This window comes from Chiloscyllium punctatum, chromosome 10 (genome assembly GCF_047496795.1).
Source record: "Chiloscyllium punctatum isolate Juve2018m chromosome 10, sChiPun1.3, whole genome shotgun sequence".
Taxonomy (NCBI): domain Eukaryota; kingdom Metazoa; phylum Chordata; class Chondrichthyes; order Orectolobiformes; family Hemiscylliidae; genus Chiloscyllium; species Chiloscyllium punctatum.
In genome coordinates this window covers 37,234,684-37,261,005 of record NC_092748.1, presented here as the reverse complement: position 1 = coordinate 37,261,005, position 26,322 = coordinate 37,234,684, and the positions used below count along the sequence as shown (strand labels likewise).

General features: G+C 39.7%; 1 protein-coding gene across 1 annotated transcript in view; it reads right to left on the bottom strand.

Annotated features, from left to right (window-relative positions):
• The window catches only part of LOC140482045 (protein boule-like), a 162,193-nt gene that overhangs the window by 57,515 nt on the left and 78,356 nt on the right, over nt 1-26,322 (bottom strand). Inside the window, exons 7-8 of the mRNA XM_072578932.1 lie at nt 23,897-23,977; nt 5,950-5,997 (exon numbers count right to left, since the gene is read on the bottom strand). Coding sequence (XP_072435033.1) covers nt 5,950-5,997; nt 23,897-23,977 — 129 coding nt within the window. The remainder of the gene's footprint in view (nt 1-5,949; nt 5,998-23,896; nt 23,978-26,322) is intronic.

Here is a 26,322-nt window from a genome sequence, read left to right as displayed (position 1 = left end):
GATGGGAAAGACTGTTGTGTGGTGTACATGGGTGTACAGGATAGATACACAGCAGATGAACTTCAATGCACAGCAGTATTAGGTGATGCACTTTGGTGGAAAGAATATAGGTAGCTCATGCAAAAGAAAGGACATTGTTCAAAAGGATGTACAGGAAGAGGGAACCTGGGTGCTTAAGTAATGAAAGCTTGCAGGACAGGTGGAGGGAGCTGTTAATAAAGCATACAGTACTCTAAACTACAGTATTCATAAATAGAGGCACAGAATACAAGAGAGGAGAGGTTATGATGAACATATATCACCGATTGACACTGTATTGACACTGAATATAATTCAGGGTGCCATGCTAAAGGAAGGATGTGATTGCACTACAGAAAATGCAGAAGATATTTACAAGAATAGTTCCAGGAATAAGATACTTCAGTGGAGAGACAAGATTGGAAAAAGTGGGACTGTACTCAGTCAGAAGACAAAGAGGAGTTTTGCTATTAGTTTTCAAAATCCTCAGGGTTTAGTTTTATTTATTATTGTCATATGTACCTATGTACAGTGAAAAGTTTTGTTTTGCATGCTGTACAAGCAGATTGTACCATACAAAGTACATAGGATAATAGAACAGAATGAAGAATGCATGTTACAGCTGCAAGGAAAATGCACAGAAGGCAAGATTAACATTAAATTTAAAATTTGAGAGGTTTGTTCAGAATAAGGAAGAAGCAGTTCCTGAAACTGTTTGTATGCATACGCAAACTTTCATACCTTCTGCCCAAGGGAACAGAGTGGAAGAGAGTATAACTGGAGTGGGAGGGTCATTGATTATGTTGGTTGCTTTCCTGAGGCAGCAGAAAGTATAGATGAAGTCAACGAATGGAAGGCTGCTCTGCTTGATGAGTTTACAACTTTCTATAGTTTGGAGTCACAGAGATGTACAGCATGGAAACAGACCCTTCACTCCAACTTGTCAATGCCAACCAGATATCCTAACTTAATCTAGGCTGTTTGCCAGCACTTGGTTGATATCCCTCCAAAGCTTTCCTATTCATATACACATTCCAGATGCCTTTTAAATGCTGTAATTGTACCAGCCTCCACTACTTCCTTTGGCAGCTCAATCCATACACGCACAACCCTCTGCATGAAAATGTTGTCCCTTAGGTCCCTTTTATATCTATCCCCTCTCACCCAAAACCAATAACCTCTAGTTCTGGACTCCCCTACCCCAGGGAAAAGACCTAGTCTATTTACCTTAACCATGCTCTTCATGATTTTATAAACCTCAGTCTCGACACTCCAGGGAAAACATGCCCAGCCTATTCAGCCTCCCCCTATAATTCAAACCCTCCAATCCTTGCAATATCCTTGTAAATCTTTTCTTAACCCTTTCAATTTTCATAACATACTTCTGATATGAAGGAGATGAAAATTGGCCAAAAATGGCCTAACTAACAGCCACAACATGACCTCCCAACTCCTGTAATCAGTACTCTGACCAATAAAGGAATGCATACCAAATGCCTTCTTCACTATCCTATCTACCTGTGACTCTACTTTCAAGGAACTATGAATCTGCAATCCAAGGTCTCTTTGTTCAGCAAACTCCTCAGGACCTTACCAGTAAGTGTCTAAGTCCTGCTCAGATTTTGCTTTTTCAAAATCCAGCACCTCGCATTTATCTAAATTAAACTCCATCTGACACTTCTCAGCCTAATGGCCCATTTGATCAAGATCCTGTTGTACTCTGAGATAACCTTCTTCACTGTCCACCACACCTCCTATTTTGGTAACATCTGCAAACTTACTAACTATACCTCCTATGTTCACAACCAAATCATTTATGTAAATGATGAAAAGTAGTGGACTCAGCACCGATCCTTATGGGACTCCACTGGTCATAGGCCTCCAGTCTGAAAAGCAACCCTCCACTACCACCCTCTATCTTCTACCTTCAAGCCAGTTATGTATCTAAATGGCTAGTTCTCCCTGTAGTCCATGAGATCTAACTTTGCTAACCAGTCTCCCATGAATAACCTTGTTGAATGCCTAACTGAAGTCCATATAGATCACATCCACTGCTCTGCTGTCATCAATCCTCTTTGTGACTTCTTCAAAAAACTCAATCAAGTTCGTGAGACCTGATTTTCCATGCACAAAGCCAAGCTGACTATCCCTAATTGTGATCTTGGGAAGAGCAGTTGCCAAACCACGCTGTGACAGAATGCTTTCTATGTTACATCTATAAAAATTGGTAAAAGTCCTTGTGAACATACCAAATTTCCCTAGCCTCCTGAGGAAATACAGACATCTGTGTGCTTTCTTTACCATTGCGTCTACATGCATGGACCAGGACAGACTGTTGTTCATCATTCCCAGGAACCTGACACTATTGACCACCTCCACCTTATCACTGGTGATGCAGTAGGGGGCGGTGCCCTCCACTCTGCTTCCTGATGTCGATGACCAGCTTTTTTGTTTTGCTGACGTTGGAGAGATTGTTGTCTTCATACCAAGCTGCTAACCACTCAGCTTCTTTCCAGTATTCTATCTCCTACAGCTGTGATGGGTCATCAGCAAACTCGTAAATGGAGTTGGGGGAGAATTTGACCACCCAGTTGAGAGTGTATAAGGAGTATAGTAGGGGACTAAGTACACAGCCTTGCAAGGCACTGATGCTGAGATTATTGTGAAGTAGGTTTTGACACCTATTCTTACTGATTGCGATTTATGGGTTAGAAAGTTAAGTATCCAGTTACATAGCGGGAAGCTGAGATCTTGGTCTCAGAATTTAGAGATGAGCTTGTTTGGAATTATGGTTTTGAAGGCAGAACTGTTGTCAATAAGCAGGAGCGTGACGTAGGTATCCTTGTTAGCCAGATGCTACAGAATTGCGTGTAGTTCCAGGAAGATGCATCTGTTGTGGACCGGTTGCACTGGTAGGCGTATTGCTCAGGATAAAGGCACATTGGTAGGCTGAAGTTGATGTGAGCCATCACCAACTTCTTGAAGCACTCCATAATTATGGAGGTCAGAGCCACCGGGCAGTAGTCATTGAGGCATGCTGCATGATTTTTCTTTGGCACTGGGATTGTGGTGGTCTTCCTAAAGCAGGTGGGGATTTTAGATCGTAGAAAGATTGGTTATGGACAGAGTGGATAGTGAGAAACTGTTCTCAGATGTAAACAAATTGAGAACCAAAGTGCACCGTTTTAAACTGATTTGCAAAAACGACAAATTCGAGGAGAGAAAGTAAACTCTCACACAACGAAAAGTTAGAGTATGGAATGCCCTCTCTGGAAGTGCAGTGGAAGCACATTCAACTGATGCATTCAACAGGACATTTGGTGATTATTTAAATGGAAACTATGTGAAGGGTTCTGGGCAAAAGACAGGAGACTGGCAGCAAGTCAAAATGTTCAGACTTTCAGTAAAGACAAAATGGGCAAATGGCCCCTTTCTCCACCGTTAAGCAGCTTTGATTCATTACTCCAAAAGTGAAAATGTCTTATTTAATTGCCAAAGTGGTCAATTTATTTCATTTTATTACTAACATGCACCTAGAACAAAAAGAGTGAACTTTCACTAGCTTCTTCAACAAACTTATTCTTTACACAAGTAGTTATCAACTAACCTACTATGCAGAATTAGACTATGTCCCCTTAACCTAAAACACACACACACTTGCATTCATATGTAGACTGGATAACACACAGCTCTGTAGGGATAACATGATTGAAAATAATTAGAAAACACCCTTGTGAATCTATAGGCCAAAACTGAAAAGGCAATGAGTTGACTTCCTTTGCTTTTCTGTCCGAGATCATGTTACTGTCAGCTAAAGAGCAGAACAGAGCCTTCTGTTCAGAGGGAGAGAGAGAGAGGAAAACAGAAAGAGAGAACATGAGGGAGAGTACAAGAGAATGTGAGAGATGTTTTCACTCCTGTCAGCTTTTCCCCAACAGCTAAAACTCCCACTTTTGCGACAACAGAAACCAAATTACCAGACAATGTTGCTAGGTGAAGACAACATAGATCCTAGAATTTCTTTCAAGTTCGTTTGTAAAGACATTAAGGTCATGAAAGCAACATTCCTTTTTAAAAGCTCTCATTGTTCCATTTTCCAAAATTATTTACTTTTCCAGACAACAGCAAATAACCCATTGTTCTCCATGACTCGACTTTTTTTCCAATCACATGATAAATCCCTCTTGAAACCAGTAATGTCCAAACAATTCCATGTTCCAATTGTAATGATCATAATATGTGTTTCTAAACACTGTATGAACTGTAACTTTGATATCATTCAAACAAGTATACAAAATTGCATGACTTAATATTTTATGATTTGGAGATGCTTGGTGCTGGACTGAGGTGGACAAAGTTAAAATTCACACAACATCAGCTTATAGTCCAACAGGTTAGTTGGAAGCACTAGCTTTCGAGGCACTGCCTCTTCATCAGGTAGTTGTCATATTTTATTGTAAGCAAGCGTATTCATTTGGAAGATCTTTCTTGCTGATATAAGAAGTTATGGTTTGACATTGTCGGATACGTCATTTTCATTCATTTGTAAGGCTAAGTGGAAACAGAAGGCAGCAAATCTGAATCCAAAGAGGTAAAACTTCACTGGTCAGTTTTTCAGATGTAGGTAAAACTAGAAACATACATTAAAACTTATTATAAGACGCTGTTTCCTTTAAAGTCAGGTACAGTACTTTGAAAGGCTGCCTGATAATTTTAGATCCCTTTTGGTCTCATTTCACACGATTACTGCCAGACTAGGATGTGAGAACTATCTCATTCAACAGCAGCACCTCAAAAGCTAAGTGGCCTTCAATTATATTTTTGAGAGAACTACATTTTTACAAACTTCATTCACTACAACTATGAAGCTAAACAGACTCAGACATTGACAGCAAATTATGACTGCGGTCCAATAAGGTTTTAACACACTAATCCCATTTTCCAGCTCTTAATCTTTACCGGTGAAGGATACGGCAATAAAAGTGAACATCAAAATGCTGCTTAAAGGTTATGAGAGTTTCTGACTCAACCACTCTTTCAGGCAGTGAGTTCCAGACGGCCAAAGCCCTCTGTTTGAAAATACGTCCTTTTCCATTCTCATCTTAACCTTTTACCTCCTACGTTAAATAAATGCCCTCTGGTTACTGACTGTTCTACTAATGGAAAAAAATCTCTTCCTGTCCACTCCATCTATGCCACACGTAATCTTGTACACCTCTATAAGGTGCTCTTTTAGCATTCGCTGCTCTGAGGAAAATACACCCAACTATCCAATCTTTCATCTTTGCTCAGACCCTCCACCCCAGGTAGCATTCTGGTACATGTAACTGGCACCCTCACAAGTGCAATCACATCCTTCATATAATTTGGTGACCAGAACTGTACTAGGTACTCCAACTGTGGCCTAACCAGTGTTTTAAACAGTTCCATCATAACTTTCTTATTCTAGTATTCTGTACCTGGCTATTATCGTACTGCAGTTTAGGATTATCCTCCTTACTATTTACTGCCCTCTCAATTCCTGTGTCATCAGCAAACTTCTTAATCACACTATCCACATTCAAGTCCAAATTATTAATAAACACTACAAATATCAATAACTCCAACACCAAGGCTTGTAAAACACTATTAGAAACTGACTTCCAGTCACACATACATCCCTCTACAATCATTCTCTATTTCCTGCTTTTCAGCCAATTTTGATCCAATATGCCATTTTTGCAGATCTAGTTTACTATGAGAACCTGTTGAAAAATTTGTATGGCAAGGACTCTATCTATAATCCTGCATTGAACAGCAATTTTTAAAATCCATTACAGCGAGAGAGGGAGACCTAATTCAAAATACCAAGCAGCCTTTTTTTTGTTGCATTTAGTTCAACCATAACAATAGCTTACTAATCATACACAAGCTAACAATTGTAAATTTTACCTGAGGCAATCCCCACTGCCACTGACCTGCGAGACAATGAGCTGGTGCCTGCAAATAAAAATAATAGGTAATGATATACAAATTTTTCTGACAACAGAGTAACAAATTGTAAAATTTCATTTCAGAAAACAAACGATTTCCACAGCAGTCTTCTGAGATATCTTTTTCATTTCAATAATGGACACTGGAAGAAAGTGAGGACTGCAGATGCTGGAGATCAGAGCTTAAAAATGTGTTGCTGGAAAAGCACAGCAGGTCAGGCAGCAGCAAAGGAACAGGAGGATCGACGTTTCAGGCATAAGCCCTTCTTCAGGAAGGACACTGGATATGTTTTATTGCCCATGCCTTAATGCACTTAAACTGAATGACTTGATATGTCATTTCAGCATCAGAGTCAATCACATAGCAATAGGTCAGGAATCCTTCAGTGAAGGACATTAGTGAATTTGATAGAATATTACGTCAATTGACAGTGGTAATGGTTGCTGTTACACCAATGTTCAATTCCAATGTATTAATTGATCTAAATTTCACCATTGGCCATAGTGCGATTCAAATCAATGTCCCCAGACGATCAGTCTAGAACTCTGGATTATTAGTTCAGTGACATTACCATTGTGCCACTACCTCCTCTTCCAATGAAATAAGTTCGCATTATCAGATAATCTTGTAAAAAACATGAATAATGGTGCTTGGAATCTCTAATATGATAAACTAATAAGTTGCATAAATCATGATTTACTTGCTGGATTGAGAAGCATTTCTGCTCTCCCAGCTGAGAAGTAATCCTGGTGATATGTGAAGAGCTAGCAGCTGTCCCGGGTATTGCCGTACTGAGAATTAACAGCTTCTGACAAATAAATGCATTAACAATGACCTCTACCTTCTCTTTCATGAGTTAAGAACACTTGTTACACCTGAGGCAGAAAAGCCACAAGACTTAAGAGACTATCGGCTCGATTCTCTAAGAGCTTAGTTCAAACATCAATAGCCATTAATTCAGGAAACAATAATGCTGCTCTAGAACTGACATTAGTTCACAACACAGAGGAGTCATAAGAGTTATACAGCACAGAAACAAACCCTTTGGTCCAACTCATTCATGCTAACCAGATATCCTAAATTAATCTAGTCCCATTTGCTAGTATTTAGCCCATTTTCTTCTAAACCCTCCTATTCATATGCTCATCCAGATGCCTCTTAAATGTTCTTATTGTACTAGCCTCTACCACTTTCTCTGGCAGCTTATTCCATATAAGCACCACCCTCTGCGTGAACAAGTTGTCCCTTAGGTCCCTTCAAAATCTTACTACTGTCATCTTAAACCTACGCCCTCTAGTTTTGGACTCCCTACCCTGGGTAAATTGAACCTATCCATGCCCTTCATGATTTTATAAACCTCTATAAGGTCACCCCTCAACTTCTGAAGCTCCAGCAAAAATACTCCCAGCCTATTCAGCCTCGGCTTATAATTCAACCCGCACAGCCCTGGCAAAATTGTTCGAAATCTTTTCTGCACCCTTTCAAATTTAGCATCTTTCCAATGGCCAGGAGATCAGAATTGATTGCAATAGTCCAAAAGTGGCCTAACCAATGTCTTGTACAACTGCAACATGACACCCCAACTCCTATCCTCAATGCAGCATGCCAAACACTTTCTTCACTGTCCTGTCTTACATGCGACTCCACTTTCAACAAACTATGAACCTGTACTCCAAAATCTCTTTGTTACGTAACACTTGCAGGATCTTACTATTAAGTGTTTAAGTCCTGCTCTAATTTGCCCTACCAAAATGTAGCACCTCACATTTGTCTAGATTAAACTCCATTTGCCATTCCTTGGCCCATCGGATCAAAGTCCTGCTGCACTCCAAGGTAACCTTCTTGAGGTACAATTTTGATATCATCTGCAAATTGACTAACCATACCTCCTATATTTACATCCAACTCATTTATATAGACCATGTGTGGAAGTCCTTGCACTGATCTCTTTCGTGTCTTTCTCCCTCTCTCTCTGGGCTCCATCTCCTCCTATTTGCTCACTTCACTCCTTCCACCACTCTCCCCCAATTAATTGGAAAATATTATTCATTTAAAGACATTTAACTTAATGTTGTGACGTTCAGGAACACAACTTTAAATAAGGAGTTGCTGTAATGGCAAAATAATATCTGAATGTGAGAGGGAGAGATCCAAGTAGCTGTTTTACAGAAAGAAAGAGAAGGCTGCAATTTGTGTAACCCATGCAACAGAATAAAGATTACAGAACACTTTGGAACACCACTTGTAATAACACCCTGATGGTCAGGAAGTTTTAGTGTTTGAAAACAAATGAAATGATTAACTACGAAGGATGAAAGCAAAGAATTGGATAGTTGGAGGAATTTGCTATCTATACTGAAGCGCCAGGTAGAGGAAATCCAAACTTGTCTGACAGATCGATAGAAACAGAAGAAGAAGTACTGTCAGACTGGATACAAAGTTGAATCCAGACAAGTTACTCAAGATTTTGAGGGTACAGTTAGGATGGATTTTCTAAGCTCTTCTAGCTAAATATTTGTGGAATTATGAATAGATTTGTGTAGTTCCACTGACACAAAAGCTGCATATGGCAGGATGAAAACGTTCCAAGAAGCATTTTGAAGCCACTTAAAAATGAGTAATATAGAAAGAAAGTTGTGGAAATTAACAAGTGTATTTACAGATGAATGATGTGTTGAGGATATGATATTTTTCAGTTAGGTCTTCTTTCCAAAAAGAAATCGAGCAGCATTCTACTGGTGTCACAAAGAGAAACCTGCAGGCATGTTTTATGATACATGATGATTACTCTCTATGGAAAAGTCCTGCCGAGTTTGATCAATTTGTTATAGACAAGGTAAAAGGGGAATTTTAGATCATAAATCGAGCACTGACATTTACATATATAAGTATAAATCAGAATAGGTTCACGTAACTGAATAATTAAAACTAGGAAGTACTAAGTGTACCCCAATAAAATTAGATCAGGTTGTCACAGAACTCTGATCTTACATTCAAAAGAAGAAAAGATGAAACTAAAGTTAGTTAACTATACTTAGTTAAGTAACGCTGCTCATTATGACATATTGTAACTTAGTACTATGAAGACAGATAACTGGTTAAATTTCCCACAGTATACATGTTATCGTCTCATCATGAAAATAGTTCTCAGGTGAGGGGAATAGTACACAACTCTGTTGGTAGAAAATTAATGCACTCCCTCTTGTGAACCTGAGGGCAAAATCTCACTGACTAGCCATACAGATTACCAAAAAGCATTTCCAGCTGCTGTTTGTGAAGATTGTACCCTAAGTAATGGATTAGAGAGCAACTGAAGAACATTATTTCATTCTGAGAGGTAGATGCCTCGAATTCACTGCTTGCAAGGCTGGCAGAATCAGAAATAAGTCTAGTAAACGGTATGATCCTTGTGGTAAAACTTTAAACCAAAGTAACCAAATCTACCAATTTACAGGCAAATTAAGGAATTACCAACATTCTTCTAGCCACGTAACGACACGACCAGCTATCCTTAGTAGCCACACGCAGATGACAAGCAACATGAATTTGACTGGGACAACACTACTATTATAGACAAGCCAAACAGAGAACAGCCAGGGAATTCCTAGAGGCATAGCACTCATCCACAGATTCAATCAATAAGCACATTGACCTGGACCCAATATACCGACCACTGCAACGGACAGCTGGAACTGACAACCAGAAGCAGCAGACTCAAACCACGACAAATGGCGAAGGAAAGATCACAGAATCGCTTCACAGGAGGCTCCCAAGCACTGAGGATGTCACCTAGACAGGGGATGAAACGTCTGCAACACAAATTCCCAGCTCGGCGAACAGAATCACAACAGATACAATATACAATTTGAAATACACCACTGTTAAAGGACAGTTTTGTGCATTCCTAACTGAATTTCTAGTTGGGCAGTAGGGCTGGAGGAGTGGCAATGCCTGAGGGATACAAAGCAAGGGTGGGAAGCATGTGCATGCGACAAGGCAACCAGAAATGCCAATGCTAAACATCCAAGAGTTAATGATAACAAATCAAATAGGTGTGATGAGTTACAACAGTCAGCCACCAGGTGCAATTAAACTCTTAATTAAACTGAAAGACAATGGCTAGATTTTGTCTCAAACCATTTAACCTTACTACTATATAATAAAAGTAGCACAATCCAAAGACAGCTTTCACCTTTGAATTTCGTGGGTATGATTATCACCAGCAAGGTATAATTTTATGAATCCTGTCTTCCTCAAGTTATGACAGACCTGATGATGTAGTTTTCTAGAGTTCCTCTGCAAGTGAGGAATGCAGTGTGGTCATTTATAGGAAAACAAACACTTTTTTTTCCTATCTCTGAGATAGTCACACAGATTTCCAAAGGATTCCATTTTCTTTTTTGTTAATTGAAAAACTGAGCCCTTCTTGAGAATGAATTGCTTCAAGGATTCAATTTATTCTTCATTATGTCTCTCAGTATTGTCCTTGTGCTTATAGTTGGATAATTGCCCTCCACCTCCTCTACAGTTTTTTTTAATCATATGGCTACTTTATTATCTTCCTTCGTGTTGTTACTGATTCTAGATCAAATGTCATCTGGTCACATGAACCAATATTTCTTACTATCCAAGAAAATTTCAATTGACTCCTTCACATCTGATGTAAATTCCTGATTCCTTTCTGAACATTCTTCAAAACAAATACATATTTCACAGACCTTTCTCAAGAAATTACAGGTTTACTTTACTCCACTGTATAAGGACAGTATTGTGCATTATTGTGCTGCTTCCATATCAATGGTTGTCAAAAAGAGATTTGAGCCAATATGTATTCTGGCAACTTGAAAAATGAAATGATCATGTGAGAATATATATACAGCAATGCTTTGATGACAGTGCTGCTATTGTGAATACCACTCTCTAGCCAATGATATTAACCTTGCATAGATGGACATGATATTAAACAAATTGCAGCATTTCTTCCAACAGTTCTAATCAAATGTGTCATAAACTACTTATAGGTTAATTGCTGAATTATTTATTCTGGCTGCTGATGCATGTTTTTGGAGCCTTCCTGAGCATTTAGAAAGTTTTGAACGCTCCAGAAAACATGTCTGACAAAATACCACCATCTAAAATCTACAATTTTTTTTTAAGCACTGATTTTGCCTGGCCTGCTTATTTTTTTTAAATTTAAGGTTTAAAACTTTCAGCTAAATATCTAAAGATATATGTATGTCCTTTCGAAAGGACGGGCACGTGGACAGAGGGGGTGGGGTTGCCTTATTGGTAAATGAAATTAAATTAAATCAATAGTAAGAAACAAAGTAATGGTGTAGAATCTGTGTGGGTAGAATTGAGGAACCGCAATGGTAAAAAAGACATAGTTGGTGTTATGTACAGGCCTCCAAACATTAGTCAGGAGCTAGGGTGCAAGATATACCAGGAGATAAAAAAGATGCGTAGCAAAGGCAAAATTATAATGATCACAGAGGATTTCAATATCCAGGTGGACTGGCAAAATCACCAGTGGTAATGGATTGCAAGAAAAGGAATTTGTGGAATGTCTGTGAGATGGCGTTTTGGAGCAGCCTGTGGTGGAGCCCACTAGGGAACAGGCAATACTGGATTCATTGTTGTGCAATGAGGCAGACTTGATAAGGGAGCTTAAGGTGAAGGAACCCTTCGGAGGCAGTAATCAGAATATGATTTAATGTATTCTGCAATTTTAGAAGGAGAAGATAGAACCAGAGGCAACTACAGAGACATTGAGGGAGGAGCTGGGTAGAATTGACTGGGACAAAAGCCTAGCTGGAAAGACAGGGGAACAGCAATGGCAGGAGTTTCTGGGAGCAATTTGGGAGACAGAGCAGAGATTCATCCCGAGGCAAAAGAAGCATAGTACAGGGAGTTTGAGGCAACCATGGCTGACTAACAAAGTCAAGGATAGCGTAAAAGCAAAAGATAAAGCATGTAATGTGGTGAAGGGCAGTGGGAAACCAGAGGATTGGGAAGCTTACAAAGACCAACACAGAGCAACAACAAAGAAATAAGGAGGGAGAAGATTAAATAAGAGGGCAAGCTAGCCAGTAATATAAAGGAAGACTGTAAGAGTTTCTTTCAATATATAAAGTCAAAAGAGAGGCAAAAGTGGACATTGGGTCACTGGAACATGACGCTGGAGAGCTATTAGTGGGAAACAAGGAAATGGCTGAGGAATTGAAAGATTACTTCACGTCAGTCTTGATGGTGGAAGACACAAGTAATATCCCAAAAATTCAAGAGTGAGAGGGCAGACCTAAGTATAGTGGCCATCATCAAAGAGAAGGTGCCAGAAAAACTGAATGGCCTGAAGGTGGATAAATCACCTGGACCAGATGGATGACATCCCAGATTCTACGAGAGATAGCTGAAGAGATAGTGGATGCATTAGTGATCTGTCAGGAATCGCTAGAATCAGGGAGGGTATCAGAGATTGGAAAAATTGCTAACATGACAATCCTGTTTAAAAAGGGAGTAAGGCAAAAGATGTAAAATTACAGACCGACTAGCCTAATCTCAGTTGTGGGTAAGATCCTGGAATACATTGTGAACGATGAGATTTCTGATTATTTGGAAGTGTATGGTAAAATAGGACAAAGTCATCTTGGTTTCATCAAGGAGAGGTCATGCCTGACAAATCTGCTCTAATTTTTTGAGCAAGTAACAAGCAGGTTAGATCAATGACAGCCAATGGCTGTTATCTAGCTGGACTTCAAGAAGGTCTTTTAAGCTCCGCACAGGAGGCTACTGAGTAAAATAATGTCCTATGATGTCAGAGGCAAGGTGCTAGCATGGATGGAAGATTGGCTGTCTGGCAGAAAGCAGATAGTATGGATAAAAGGGTCCTTCTCAGGATGGAAGCCAGTGACAAGTGGTGTTCCGCAATGCTCAGTGTGGGGACACCTTTTGATTTTATAATTAACGATCTAGATAAAGGAACTGAGGGCATTCTGGCTAGGTTTGCAAACGATACAAAAGTAAGTATTGGGTCAGACAGCACTGAGAAGGCAGGGAGGCTGCAGAAGGATTTGGACAGGTTAGGAGAGTGGGCAAAGAAGTGGCAGATGGAGTAAAACGTGGGAAAAGGGTGAGGTCATACACTTTCGAAGGGAGAATAGATGCATGGACCATTTTCTACATGAGGAGAAAATTCGGAAGCATAAAGTGCAAAGAAACTTGGGAGTTCTTGTCTAGGATTCTCTCAAGGTAAACTTGCAGGTTGAGTCAGTATTTAGGAAGCCAAATGCAATGATGGCATTTATTTTGAGAGGACTTGAATAGAAAAGCAGGAATGTACTTCTAAGGCTCTAAAAGGCTCTGGTCAGACTACATTTGAAGTATTGTGTACTGCTTTGGGCCCCATTTCTCAATATGGATGTACTGGCTCTGGAGTGTATTCAGTCTGAGACTGATCCCAGACATGAAAAGGTTAATATATGAGGAACGTTTGAGGACTCTGAGTCTATGCTCGATGAAGTTTAGAAGGATGACGGGTGATCTAATTAAAACATTCAGAATACTGAATGGCCTGGACAGGGTAGATATTGGGAAATTATTTCCAGCGGTAATAAAGAATAGGACCCGAGGGCATAGCCTTAGAGTAAAGGAAAGACCTTTTAGAAAGGTGATAAGGAATAACTTCTTCAGCCAGAGAATGGTGAATCTATGGAGTTCATTGCCACAGAAGGCTGTGGAGGCCAGGTCACTTAGTATATTTAAGACTGAGATAGATAGGTTCTTGAGTGGAGCAAGGGTTATGGGGTGAAAGTGGGGTTGCAAAATTTATCAGCCATGACTGAATGGCAGAGCAGACCTGATGGGCTGAATAGCCTTATTTCTGCTCCTATGTCTTATGGCCTTAATTCTGAATACTTGAAAGTGCATGGTAAAATAGAGCAAAGTCAGCACTGTTTCATCTAGGAGAGGTCATGCCTTACTAATCTGTTAGAATTCTTTGAGGAGGTAATGAGCAGGTTAGACCAAGGACAGTCAATAGATGTTATCTATCTGGACTTCTAGAAGGCCTTTGATAAGTGCCACACAGGAGGCTACTGAGTAAGATAAGGGACCATGGTGTTAGAGGCCAGGTACTAGCACGGATAGAAGATTTGCTGTCTGGCAGGAGGCAGGCAGTGGGGATAAAAGAGTCCTTCTCAGGATGGAAGCTAGTGACTGGTAGTGTTCCACAAGAATCAATGCTGGGATCACAGCTTTTCACTTTCTGGTTGAAAGAACTGAAGGGATAAGTTTGCAGATGATACAAATATTGGTGGAGGTGATAAAGTATTGGGAATCAATGGTTAAAAGTCTCTATTTGTAATAATGATTTGCCAAGTTCGAAGTGGGATCTGCAGTCACAGTGGCTGTTAAGAATCAAGAATTAAAAGAATGCAGGCACTTTTGCATAACCTTGGAGTTGTTCATGCATACGTTTCTTCCCAGTACTAGGACTGGGCTGTTTTTAATTTTAATCAATAGAACATTGTTAACTGCCTTGCTTTATCTACTTTTGACTTATATGAACAATACCAGATGTAGTAACATTTAAGTCAATAGCTTTGTTTTAACTTATGTGAATAGCACGAGATGTAGTAACATTTAAACCAGCTGCTTTGCTTATCTACCTTTGACTGACGAGAACTCTACTAGAGGTAGTAATATTAAATCATGTGGGAATGAGAAAAAGTGAATTAGTCATGCACATGAGGGCTATAAAATAGACTGCTTTTATGCTAGAGATCAGAGATCTGTGAAGAGTCCGCCACAAGGAAGCTTGAGTACTCCTTTGATTATTGATTCCATATCTCTCGTCGGCTGAGCAGAAATAAAGAGTGTATTGAAATTGAAAATGTTATGTGGTTCAAAACTTTTTGAGTCAGCTGAGGGGCAGGTAGTATTAAGGAGGCAAGGAGGCTGCAGAAAGATTTAGACAGGTTAGGAGCGTGGGCTAAAAAGTGACAGATGAAATACAATGTGGAAAAGTGTGAAGTCATGCACTTTGGTAGGAAGAATAGAGACATGAACCATTTTCTAAGTGGGGAGAAAATTCAGAAATCTGGAATACAAAGGGACCCGGGAGTCCTAGTCCAGGATTCCCTTCAGGTAAACTTGCAGGTTGAGTCTGTAATTAGGAAGACGAATACAATATTGCCATTCATCTCAAGGGGACTACAATATAAAAGCAGAGATCTACGCCTGGGGCTATAAAGCTCTGGTCAGATGACATTTAGAGTATTCTGAGGAATTCTGGGCCTCATACCTCAGGAAGGCTGTATTGGCCTGAAAGCGAGTCCAGAGAAGTTTCATGAGAATGATCCCAGGAATGAAAGGCTTAACGTATGATGAATGTTTGAGGACTCTGGGTCTGTACTTGATGGGGTTTAGAAGGATGAGGGGGAGATCTGATTGAAACTTACAAAATATTGAATGACCTGAACAGAGTGGACCTTGGGAAGATGTTTCCATTGGCTGGAGAGGTGAAGAGCCAAGGGCACAGCCTTAGAGTAAAGGGAAGACCATTTAGAACAAAGACGAGGAGAAGCTTCGTTAGCCAGAGAGTGAAGAATCTGTGAAATTCATTGCTACAAAGGGCTGTGGAGGCCAGGTCAGTTAGTAGATTTAAGATAGAGATAGATAAGTACTTGATTGCCAAGGGAATCAAAGGTAACAGGAAGAAAGTGGGAAAATAGGGTTGAAAAACCTATCAGCAATAACTAAATGGTGGAACAGATTTGATGGGCCGAATGGCCTAATTTCTGCTCCTATGGTCTTATTTCCATTGTTAACATTACATTTGTTTATTAACATCAATGCCTACACCTGTCAAGATGACTGTAGCTCCTAATATTTGTCCACAGCCTCTTTCCAAGCAGCTGCTTGGGATACAAGCATGTTTGCAGTGTAAATCTTTTAAATAATAAGTCACTGAGGCTTTCAAAGCACTGCAGAACACTTCTACCTTATTCCTACTGCCAGAGATGGCTTATAGTGTAATATGGGCTGCAGATTTTCCCTTCGTTAAAGGTATCACTGACTGCATCCATACTGCCTTTCATGCAACTCCTTTAAATTCTTCCTCGTTTATGAAAGAAGAAGATTCCACTTTGTTACTGTGCAACTGCGTGCACTCACAGTAGCACATTAAGCTGTTTGATACTCATTATCCTGGAAGTAATCGCAGTTACATCAATTTATGGAATTCTTCTATATCACCTTTATTTAAAATATCATGTCAAGTCCACGTCTGGACGTGGATATTGAGTAACCAATGTTACTCAATGATGATTCGTAACTCCAATCCAAGACAAAAACCCAGTTTATGGAACAGACCTAAGAAGCAGGAGCAGGGAGAAGAAAGTAGATGATGTTTAAATGCAACATTAATATAAACAGACACTACAACACAGATGATCCCTTTAGGTTCCACTTAATCAAATTATTCATCAGGACTATAGTCTATTCTTCTATAACATGATAGTTGTGTTCTCGTACTACCTCACAGTATCAAAAATCGCGCAACAGAAATAATGGTGCCAATGGGAAAAATAGGGTTGGGGCTGACCTACAATCAGTAAACATCAAAACAAAAATAGTACCTCGCCTAACACAAATTATAGCACCGTCTAAGTAAATGGTAGAATCATATATTTTGATGAAGTACAATTTAACACTCTTAAAAACTGGAAGGTAACTTGAAGAGGCTTATGAGTTTGCTGAGTTACAGTAGTGAATTAAGGCTGAGAGTCATCATCAGCATCATCATCCCTTTCAGGTGCAGGTTTACAACAAAATAAAATATTTATTTCAGGAGTGAATGGTTGTAATTCATTGTCCTCAGAGTGTTTCTTGGGGGTTGACTTAAAAAAAAGCATCTAGTTTAAGCTGCTTTGTCAGCTTTCTTCTTTCATGAAGAAGCTGTTCATAGGGTGCCCGCTAAGACTTCATTCCACTAACTACTATCCTGCTGTATTCTGCGTTGTCGTCATGGTCTTCTAAGAGCTGCAACTGCTTCTCAACTTCCCTCAGGGTAGAAGGCAAAAGAGAAATGGAAAACTCATGTGATGCTGCATCCTGGACTTCGTTGCTTTCATCTCAAGCTACAATTTTCCCCACAACAACAGTGTTGTAGATCAGCTGTGGACAGGTCTTCACAATGGGACTCAAGCAGCTCCTCAACATCCTCAGTCTCCATTTATTCAAATCCAACTTGCTTTGCAAGAGCGACACAATGTTCTTTGATTGCTAGAAGCTCCTCTAACGGTTCAACACCTTTAAAATCATGAAGAAATTCTGGAGAAGCTTTTGCCAAACTGCATGCAAGTACTAGCTGACCAACCATGTGATGTTGAACACTAGTCCAGTCCTCAGTGCACCGCAACACCTAGTGCTGGGGATGGAATCATGTGAGAGCCAATGGGAGTTTGTGTTTTAAAGAAGTTGTTCCCTAATTCACTAATTGCATTACAGCCAAATCGCGATGATGAACCTGTATCTTTAATCATAAGACTTTTCAAGTGCTGACAGTCCCATGCTCCTTACTTCTCCTCTATTGTTTGGTGCTACATTGCCTTCTTTCCATGATGAAAATGCACATTCCACCACAATTTAGAAATTAGTTACACAACGCAGATAAGTCTAAAATGATCACCTGTAAAGTGCCCATTTTCCATGTGCTTTAGGCTAACTCAGTGCACCTCTGAGTTTGTTCCTCGGCATCTTTAAAAACGTGGGAGAACAGTGATGATCTTCAACTGAGAAGACTGAAGATAGCCTGGGAAAGTGACTTTGCTGTAGCCTAGACCAAGATGGTATTCACTAAAGTCAGTCTTTCCAGGCCCAAAACTACTCAGTTTAGGTTAAGCTGCTCAGGCAATTTTCAGAATTATTGAACTGAGAGTAGTAATGTTAAGACCTGTAGAAGATTGCAGAATTATTTATCATTGTGCCAATGACACCATCTGGTATAGCATCCCAACAATCCTAAACCTTTCGAAAAATAGTTTCAGGGAGTCCATTTGAAAGGCAGCAGCCAAAAGACACATTCTGATATCCCTTGTAGCATTCAGGCTACTGATGGAAGCTGCTTGCACTGCATCATAGCTTTGATATTGCCTTATCAGATGCTTCATTGTGTTGGGTTTCAGAGGTAAGCAATGGATGTGACCACTTGTTGAATGTTGGCAAGGATAATCTCCAAGCTCTACTCAAAGCGCTATGCCAAATGCACTCCTTCATTCTCCTCAGAGTGTATGAGAAAGCCTGTACACAAAATATTTGTTTCTGTGGCCTAACCTAAGTTTTAATCTTACTCCATTGCAACTGAAATAATGTGTGAACTCAACTTTCAGTGAACTGGCAGCAATTCTGTATTTTCTTTCCATCTTGGCTCCTCTCATGTTTTGCCCAACATCTTTACATTTGCAGATACTCCCTCTCTCCTGGCCTTTAAAATACATGCAGTGATTGTTTTTGAGTTGGTGTTTGCAAATGTAAGATTTAAGTGGTAACACTTCATTTTCAGCATTTTTTTCCTGATAGGATAGGATCCAATAGTTGGATATCTAAAATCAGAAAGGGACAAGATGGTTTCTGTTGAGGGGAGAGGAAAAAGTAAGATTGTGGTCCAATGCTACTCATATCTCAAAAGTCCAAAGACTCTGTTAGATTAGACAGAGGAATGAAAGGGCACATACAAACAGCAACAATCACTCGAGTCCCACCAAAGGTCACAGTCTCTTTTCATGATCCAGCACTATTACATGCAGGAGGTTAAAACTGTGGGTGTTCTCGTCCTCCTCCAGATATATCCTACTGCCTTCAGTTACATTGTATCTTCTCCTGCAATAAAGAATATAAAATTTTGATATGTTTCATGTGGTTATCAGACCTGAATAGCGGCCAGTGTGAGAGAGTTGTGGTAGTGACTTCTCTCATGTTTTGAAATAGTGCAATGTGTGAAGGTGGATATTATAAATTCAGGGGTTCAGGATTTAGTACTCCACATTGATAGATGGGTGCTTGGGATGTGGTGAATTAAGCAGGTTGAGAATTATGAAGCATTTGGTACAGTGTTATTTGAAGAGCAAATTTAGGACTGTGCAAAGTTGTCTCACTGTCATGGGTCATTAGATCATTAAACTTCTTCTTGCAATGCATCCACTCTCATGGATCTACACTCTTGGCACTGACCTTTGTCTTTTTTTTCCTTACTTATCATCTGACCATGTATCATTCACTCCAGTGGATGGAAGTCAATGCTTCCTTCCATGTCTTGAAACCAACTCACCAGTGCAATGCAAGGAAACTTGGCCTATGTTCTGCCATATCCAGCCATTCCTCCAAATATCAAAATACTGGCTCACCTTATAAGGAACATTTATCAATTGTTACAGCAGCAGATTATCTTAGTAGCCCTTGCAATATTAAGCCATCTGAAGTGTACATGCAATGAACAGCATGGGAATGTTAGCTGCATGCAGAGGGTGAGAGTGGTGGAAGACAAAAAGTTCCAAATTTTTTTGTGACAAACAGCTGTATAATTATAGCAGTCTTTGGACATCAGTCCTTTTACTGACTTCCTATTACCATCACGCCTGTGGACTAATGCATTTTGTATCAAATCACCAAAGTAACCTCAGCATTTCAGCATTCAATGTATATAACACATTTAAATCCAGGATGAAGTCCACACGAAGAATACAGCACTACCTTGCTGGAGTAAAACAAAGGACTAAGGCAGTGCTTCACAAATCATTTTTCAATATGATCCCATGTTAACTCAGAAGGGCAGTTAGGAATGAACAATAAAGGTTGTCCTCATCAGTGATGTTCACATCCCTTGAAAAAAATCTGCAGGTCGTTCTGCTATAAAGTGTGTATTGTTAACACAAATTCGCTATAATACAATTGACAAAATGAGGGCACTGATTTAAAACGTGTATTGGTTATAATGTGATTCCGGACCCATTAGTTTAAATGGGGCTGCTATAATGCAATTTTCTTATAAGACATGATTCCATGAGAACGGAACTACTGCGTGATAGCAGAACTGACTGGATTTTTTAGAAACCTTGAAAATTGTGATACCAGTAAAATGGAACAGTCATAAAGAAACATAGTAACATTTAGTATGTTAAAGCTTGCATGTGATAGATCATACAAGCAGACCCCAGTTTGCCAGTGTTCCACTTCCAAATCCATGCGTAAATAGTTTTACATACAATGCAGGACAATATAAAGTACAGTAAATTCATAAATGCAGGAAATGTTCATATATTGGATACTCATTCATTCAGCAGCCCCTTGTCCTAATTTCCCGTACTTGCACAACTCTTCCCTCACCGCCCACTCTCAGTTATTCAATCTTTTCCTCCTTCTCAGATCAAATGACAGACAAAGCAAAGAGCTAACCCTTTGAGTACCCAGCAAGTCAAGGGGTGAACTCTTCGTCAAAACTGATAAAATGTTGCTTCTGGCTAGATGATGGAAAATCCTGTGTCAAGGATATATCATACGTCATGAGCACAAAAGTAGAATATTCAACCAAATGTTCTCTTCAAATGCCTTCTTTTGCTACTCTACTTCGAAGTTGGTAAAACATTGTACTTTTTGCAATGTGCAGAAGAAATGTGAATGTAACTCAAAATATGTACAATTAAAATCACAAGGAAAGTATGTTCTGTTTGAATGCTTGCTGATGTTTTGTTATTTTTATTTTATTATTTTATCAATTTTGGTTTGGAGCTGTGAATTGTGAGCTTCAGATGACTTTTGGACTGTGGGCAGCATCTTGTATTAGCAAGCTGTTGTTTGTTGGGGGCCAGGCCTGCAGTTTGAGGCAGGTTGGTTTTTGATCAATGTGTTCCATTGTCTTCAAAACCAGGTAAAGTAGCATGTCTAACCAAATAGCAGATATTTGATGTTAACAAGGTCAGTACCCAGCAAGTCAAGTGGAGAACATCATGGTCAAACAGAAGGAGGGGCTGTAGAGTTTGAATTGCTTTTGTTTAGACTGTGTTTTTGACAGGAGTTTGGATGTTGATGCTGAAGTATGAAGGTGTAAAGTATGAACTTTTGAAAGCTTCCTGTTTAACCTCCCATAATCAGCCCCAAGAAGTGCACAAAGTAGAAACTAACTTTACAAGTCTTGCTGAAACATCCTCAGAGTGAAATGAAAAGGTAGTCCTGACTGATGTCTTCAGAAAAATCAACCAGGAAACAATCATGTATGGTGTTAGAACAACACAGCGTGAGAACTGTTTACGTAACCCGGCCAGTTTTGTTATTTCCTTTCATTTATCCCTGAACTGTGTGAATGGGGTTGTAAAGAGAAGGTTACTGAGTTTCAATCATTGATATCAATTAGATTATGCTATTGTTTAATTTAGCTCTGCTAAATCTATTGTACTACTCATAAATAGTTAAGTCTTTTATTTCGGGTACAAACCTGCTGTCTGGATTTGATTATTCACAGTCTTGGATTGGTTATTATTCAGTAAGGTGTTCGACAATGTTCCCCATGGGAGTCTGGTAAGCAAGATTAGATCTCATGCAATACAGGGAGAACTTGCCATTTGGATACAGAACTGGCTCAAAGGTAGAAGACAGAGGATGGTGGTGGAGGGTTGTTTTTCCGACTGGAGGCCTGTGGCCAGTGGAGTGCCACAAGGATCGGTGCTGGGTCCACTACTTTTCATCATTTATATAAATGATTTGGATGGAAGCATAACAGGTATAGTTAGTACATTTGCAGATGACACCAAAATTGGAGGTGTAGTGGACAACGAAGAAGATTACCTCAGATTACAACAAGATCTTGATCAGATAGGCCAATGGGCTGAGGAGTGGCAGATAGAGTTTAATTTGGATAAATGCGAGGTGCTGCACTTTCGGAAAGCAAATTTTAGTAGGACTTATACACTTAATGGCAAAGTCCTAGGGAGTGTTGCTGAACAGGGACCTTGAAGTGCAGGTTCATAGTTCCCTGGAAGTGGAGTTGCAGGTAGATATGATAGTGAAGAAGGCATTTGGTATGCTTTCCTTTACTGGTCAGAGTACTGAGTACAGGAGTTGGGAGGTCATGTTGCGGCTATACAGGACATTGGTTTGGCCACTTTCAGAATATTGTGTGCAATTTTGGTCTCCTTCCCACCGGAAGGATTTTGTGAAACTTGAAAGGGTTGAGAAAAGATTTACAAGGATGTTGCCAAGGTTGGAGAATTTGAGCTATAGGGAGAGGCTGAACAGGCTGGGGCTATTTTCCCTGGAGCGTCAGAGGCTGAGGGGTGACCTTATAGAGGTTTATAAAATGAGGGGCATGGATAGGGTAAATAGACAAGGTCTTTTCCCTGGGGTGAGGGAGTCCAGAACTAGAGGGCATAGATTTAGGGTGAGGGGGAAAGATATAAAAGAGGCCTAAGGGGTAACACTTTCACACAGAGGATGATACATGTATGGAATGAGCTGCCAAAGGAAGTGATGGAGGCTAGTACAATTGCAACGTTTAAAAGGCATCTGGATGGGTATATGAATAGGAAGGGTTTGAAGTGATATGGGCCAGGTGCTGGCAGTCTTCACTATAATATCTACCTGCAACTCCACTTTCAGGGAGCTAATGACCTGCACTTCAAGGTCTCTATTGAGCAACACCTCCTAGGACTTTACCATTAAGTGTATAATTCCTGCTAAGATTTGCTTTCCCAAAATACAGCTCCTTGCATTTATCTAAATCAAATTCCATCTGCCATTCCTCAGCCCATTGGCTCATCTGATCAAGATCCTAGTGTAATTCTTCGCTGTCCATTACAGGTGAGATATCTGGTCGGCATGGATGAGTTGGACCGAAGGTTCTGTTTCCGTGCTGTACATCTCTGTGACTCTAAGTCATTGAGGTCGATTTTGAGAGTGTTTGAACATTTTAATTTTACTGTGTTACGAATATAGTGGTAGGAAGGCTGAATTGGTTCAGTTGTCTCTTTCCATGTCTAAGTGCTACTTAGAAATATTGTCTTCAATTGTACTCATTTCCTGTTTCAAAATGGATTGATACAGGTTCTTCAGTTATAATGCGTGTTTAGTCAATGTGAATTCATTGTAACACGATTCACGAATTGCAGACACTGTTTCTACAGTGCAAACTTTTAAAATGTGTGTGAGCTATATTGTGATTACAGTGCCAACACTTAAAATGATGTTTCTAAAGCGCAACTTGTCTATAATGTGGGATTGCACACGAACGAACCATTGCGTTATAGAAGAACTGACTGTACTTTCAAGCTACACGAAGGAGTCCACATGTTCTTCTGTGTCTCCAAAGCACACTCAAGGGGGTCTCTATGAAATTCACTTGTGGCAAAGTATATTTTGATTTGGCACAAATTCTGACTCCAAGTCTGTGCTGCGTTAGTCAAAATTAGCCATGAAGATCCCAATCAATTTTATCACGTGATAGGCAATGACATAAAAGTTGGGAGAAAAAACCTCGCATTGGTTGCCATTCAGTATCTTAAAGATAGAAATCTCATTCATAAGCAAATTAGAACACTTACAAACGAACCCATATCTTTTATGAAAATAAAAAACAATTTCAACACATCAAGGCAGTCCATGTTTTGCACATTCACCAATTTCTTCACCTTAATATTCAAAAATGGAAAAGGAGTGCATTTTAGGAAGTTAGGACCAACAGGGTTTCGAATTAATTGAGAAGTGCCTGAGATTGCCATACATCCACCGGGTGTACCTGGCTGAAGGAGCCCCTGCCAGAAACATGCTTTTATAAAATCTAATACCTCTTCAAAACATTAGAACTTCATGTCCTGCTTCACAAAAGGTAGAATATCATCTGAATAAGATAAGTTCTTACCTGATAATGGTATGCTGGCTGCTGATAAATTGGCTGAGCTTGATGAGCTACCATTACTGGTGAGCTTGAAATAGAACGAGGCTGATAGAAAACAGTAACAGTAAATAATATTTTAAAAGCTGACACATACAGAATACAAAACAATTACATACTTGATACCAACAGAATACCAGCAAAGGTTGTCTTCCTCTTCCCAACAGGCAATAAATTGAGGATTAGAAACAGATTATTTGACTCATTCCATTCATCTCATGATGTCAAAAATTTTTTAAATAGTCAGCTAGCTCCACAATTCCATATTTCTCATAGTGTATGCAATGTTCCACTTTTCTAAAAACTATATAATTACTTGCTAACATATTCCCCAGCCTCTCATTTAAATGACTTCATGATTATTTTAACTTTATGTTCTTTCATAGTTGTCTCACTGACCAGTGTTGCCAAATTATCAATATTTCAGATTGGTAACCTGTAACATTACTCATAAGAACATGAAACATAGAAGCACAAGTGGAAATTTGAACCCTCACAGTGCTAGTTTGCCATTCTGGACTGACCTACTGCTTCAGCTGTACCTTTCCGTACTTATCTCCACGTTACTTGATTTCCTCAGTATTCATAAACCTTTTCAACTATAAACTGAATCTACTCACTAAAAAATCTGTAGCTCTCTATGCAGAGAATATGTAGAGAATTCCAAAGATGCTCAAAACAGAGTGAAGATTTTTAATTTAAATTTAATCCTAAATAAGTCAATTCTTCACCTGAGACTTGACCCCAAAGTCAAATAAAAATATCCTCTCAGCATTTAATCTTTCAAGCCCTTAAGAATGTTACACTTTAATTAGATCACTTAATCTTTCTCACAGGAAATTCTGACAATCCACAAACGTTTACTGCTCTTCCTCGAAGACAAATATATCCCTCCTTAGCTAAAGAGATAGGTGGCACAGTGGGTCAATGGTGAGCATTGATGCCTCACAGTGGCAGGAACCTGGGTTCAATTCCATCCTTCCACCAGCTGTTCGTGTGGATTTAGCACATTCTTCCCGTGTTCCCTCCAGGTGTTCCAGTTTCCTTCCACAGTCCAAAGATGTGCAGGTTAGGTGGACTGGCCATGCTAAATTGCCCATAGTGCCCACAGATGTGCAGGTTAGGAGCATTAGCTCGGGGAAATATAGGGTATGGGGGTAGCTTTTGGTGGGATACTCTTCAGAGGGTTGGTGTGGGCTCCAAGGGCAGAAGGGCCTGCTTCCACACTGTAGGGATTCTATAAGACAAAAATTACACAGCTTGTCTGAATGGCCCTACATAATTACAATAAAACTGGCTCATATTTAATCTCTTGGTAATAAAGGCTGACACTGTATTTGCTTTGCTACTTATTGTAGTTGCATGTTAAGATCCTGTGGATCATGCCGAAGACTCCGATTTCTCTTGAAACACCAGTACATCCCAATCATTCAATTTAAAAAAATGTTGTTGCTACTTCATCTACAAAAATGCATTCTTTCTTCCAAAATAAACAATTTGCATTTCTCCACATTATATCTTAACGCACTCTTAACTTGTCTAAATCCTTTTGCAGCCTCTTTGCTCATTCCTATTATTTATTTTCCTACTAGCTTTATCTCGTCAGTACAATGAATATTGTATTAATATAGATTCTGTGATCCTTAGTTGATCCTTGTGTTATGTGAAAACTTATGGCCGATCAACCCACAACTGATTTATTTATTCCCACTTACTGTTTGCTGCATGTTAACTAAATTTCAATCAGTTCTAATGTACCTCTTGTATTAGATTAGATTAGATTACTTACAGTGTGGAAACAGGCCCTTCGGCCCAACAAGTCCACACCGCCCCGCCGAAGCGTAACCCACCCATACCCCTACATCTACATTTACCCCATTACCTAACACTATGGGCAATTTAGCGTGGCCAATTCACCTGGCCTGCACATCTTTGGACTGTGGGAGGAAACCGGAGCACCCGGAGGAAACCCACGCAGACACGGGGAGAACGTGCAAACTCCACACAGTCAGTCGCCTGAGGCGGGAATTGAACCCGGGTCTCAGGCGCTGTGAGGCAGCAGTGCTAACCACTGTGCCACCGTGCCGCCCATTGTGTCATTGATCAAGATTTCTGAAAACCCAAACACACTATATTCCCCATTTCCTCACAATCTACCCGACTAGTTAATCACTAAAAAATGTAACAGATATCAAAAATGATTTTTGCATTACCTCTGTCCCACAATCTGTTGATTCAAGTACCCTGTTATCACATTATTAATAATGGGTCTACCATTTTCTGTACTACTTATGTCAGATTGACTGGCTTACAGTTCCTTGTTTATTCTGTGAAAGGTCTGGAGTGGTTGATGATTCCTGGGTTTAGAGGTAATGTGACAGAGTTTGGTGAAC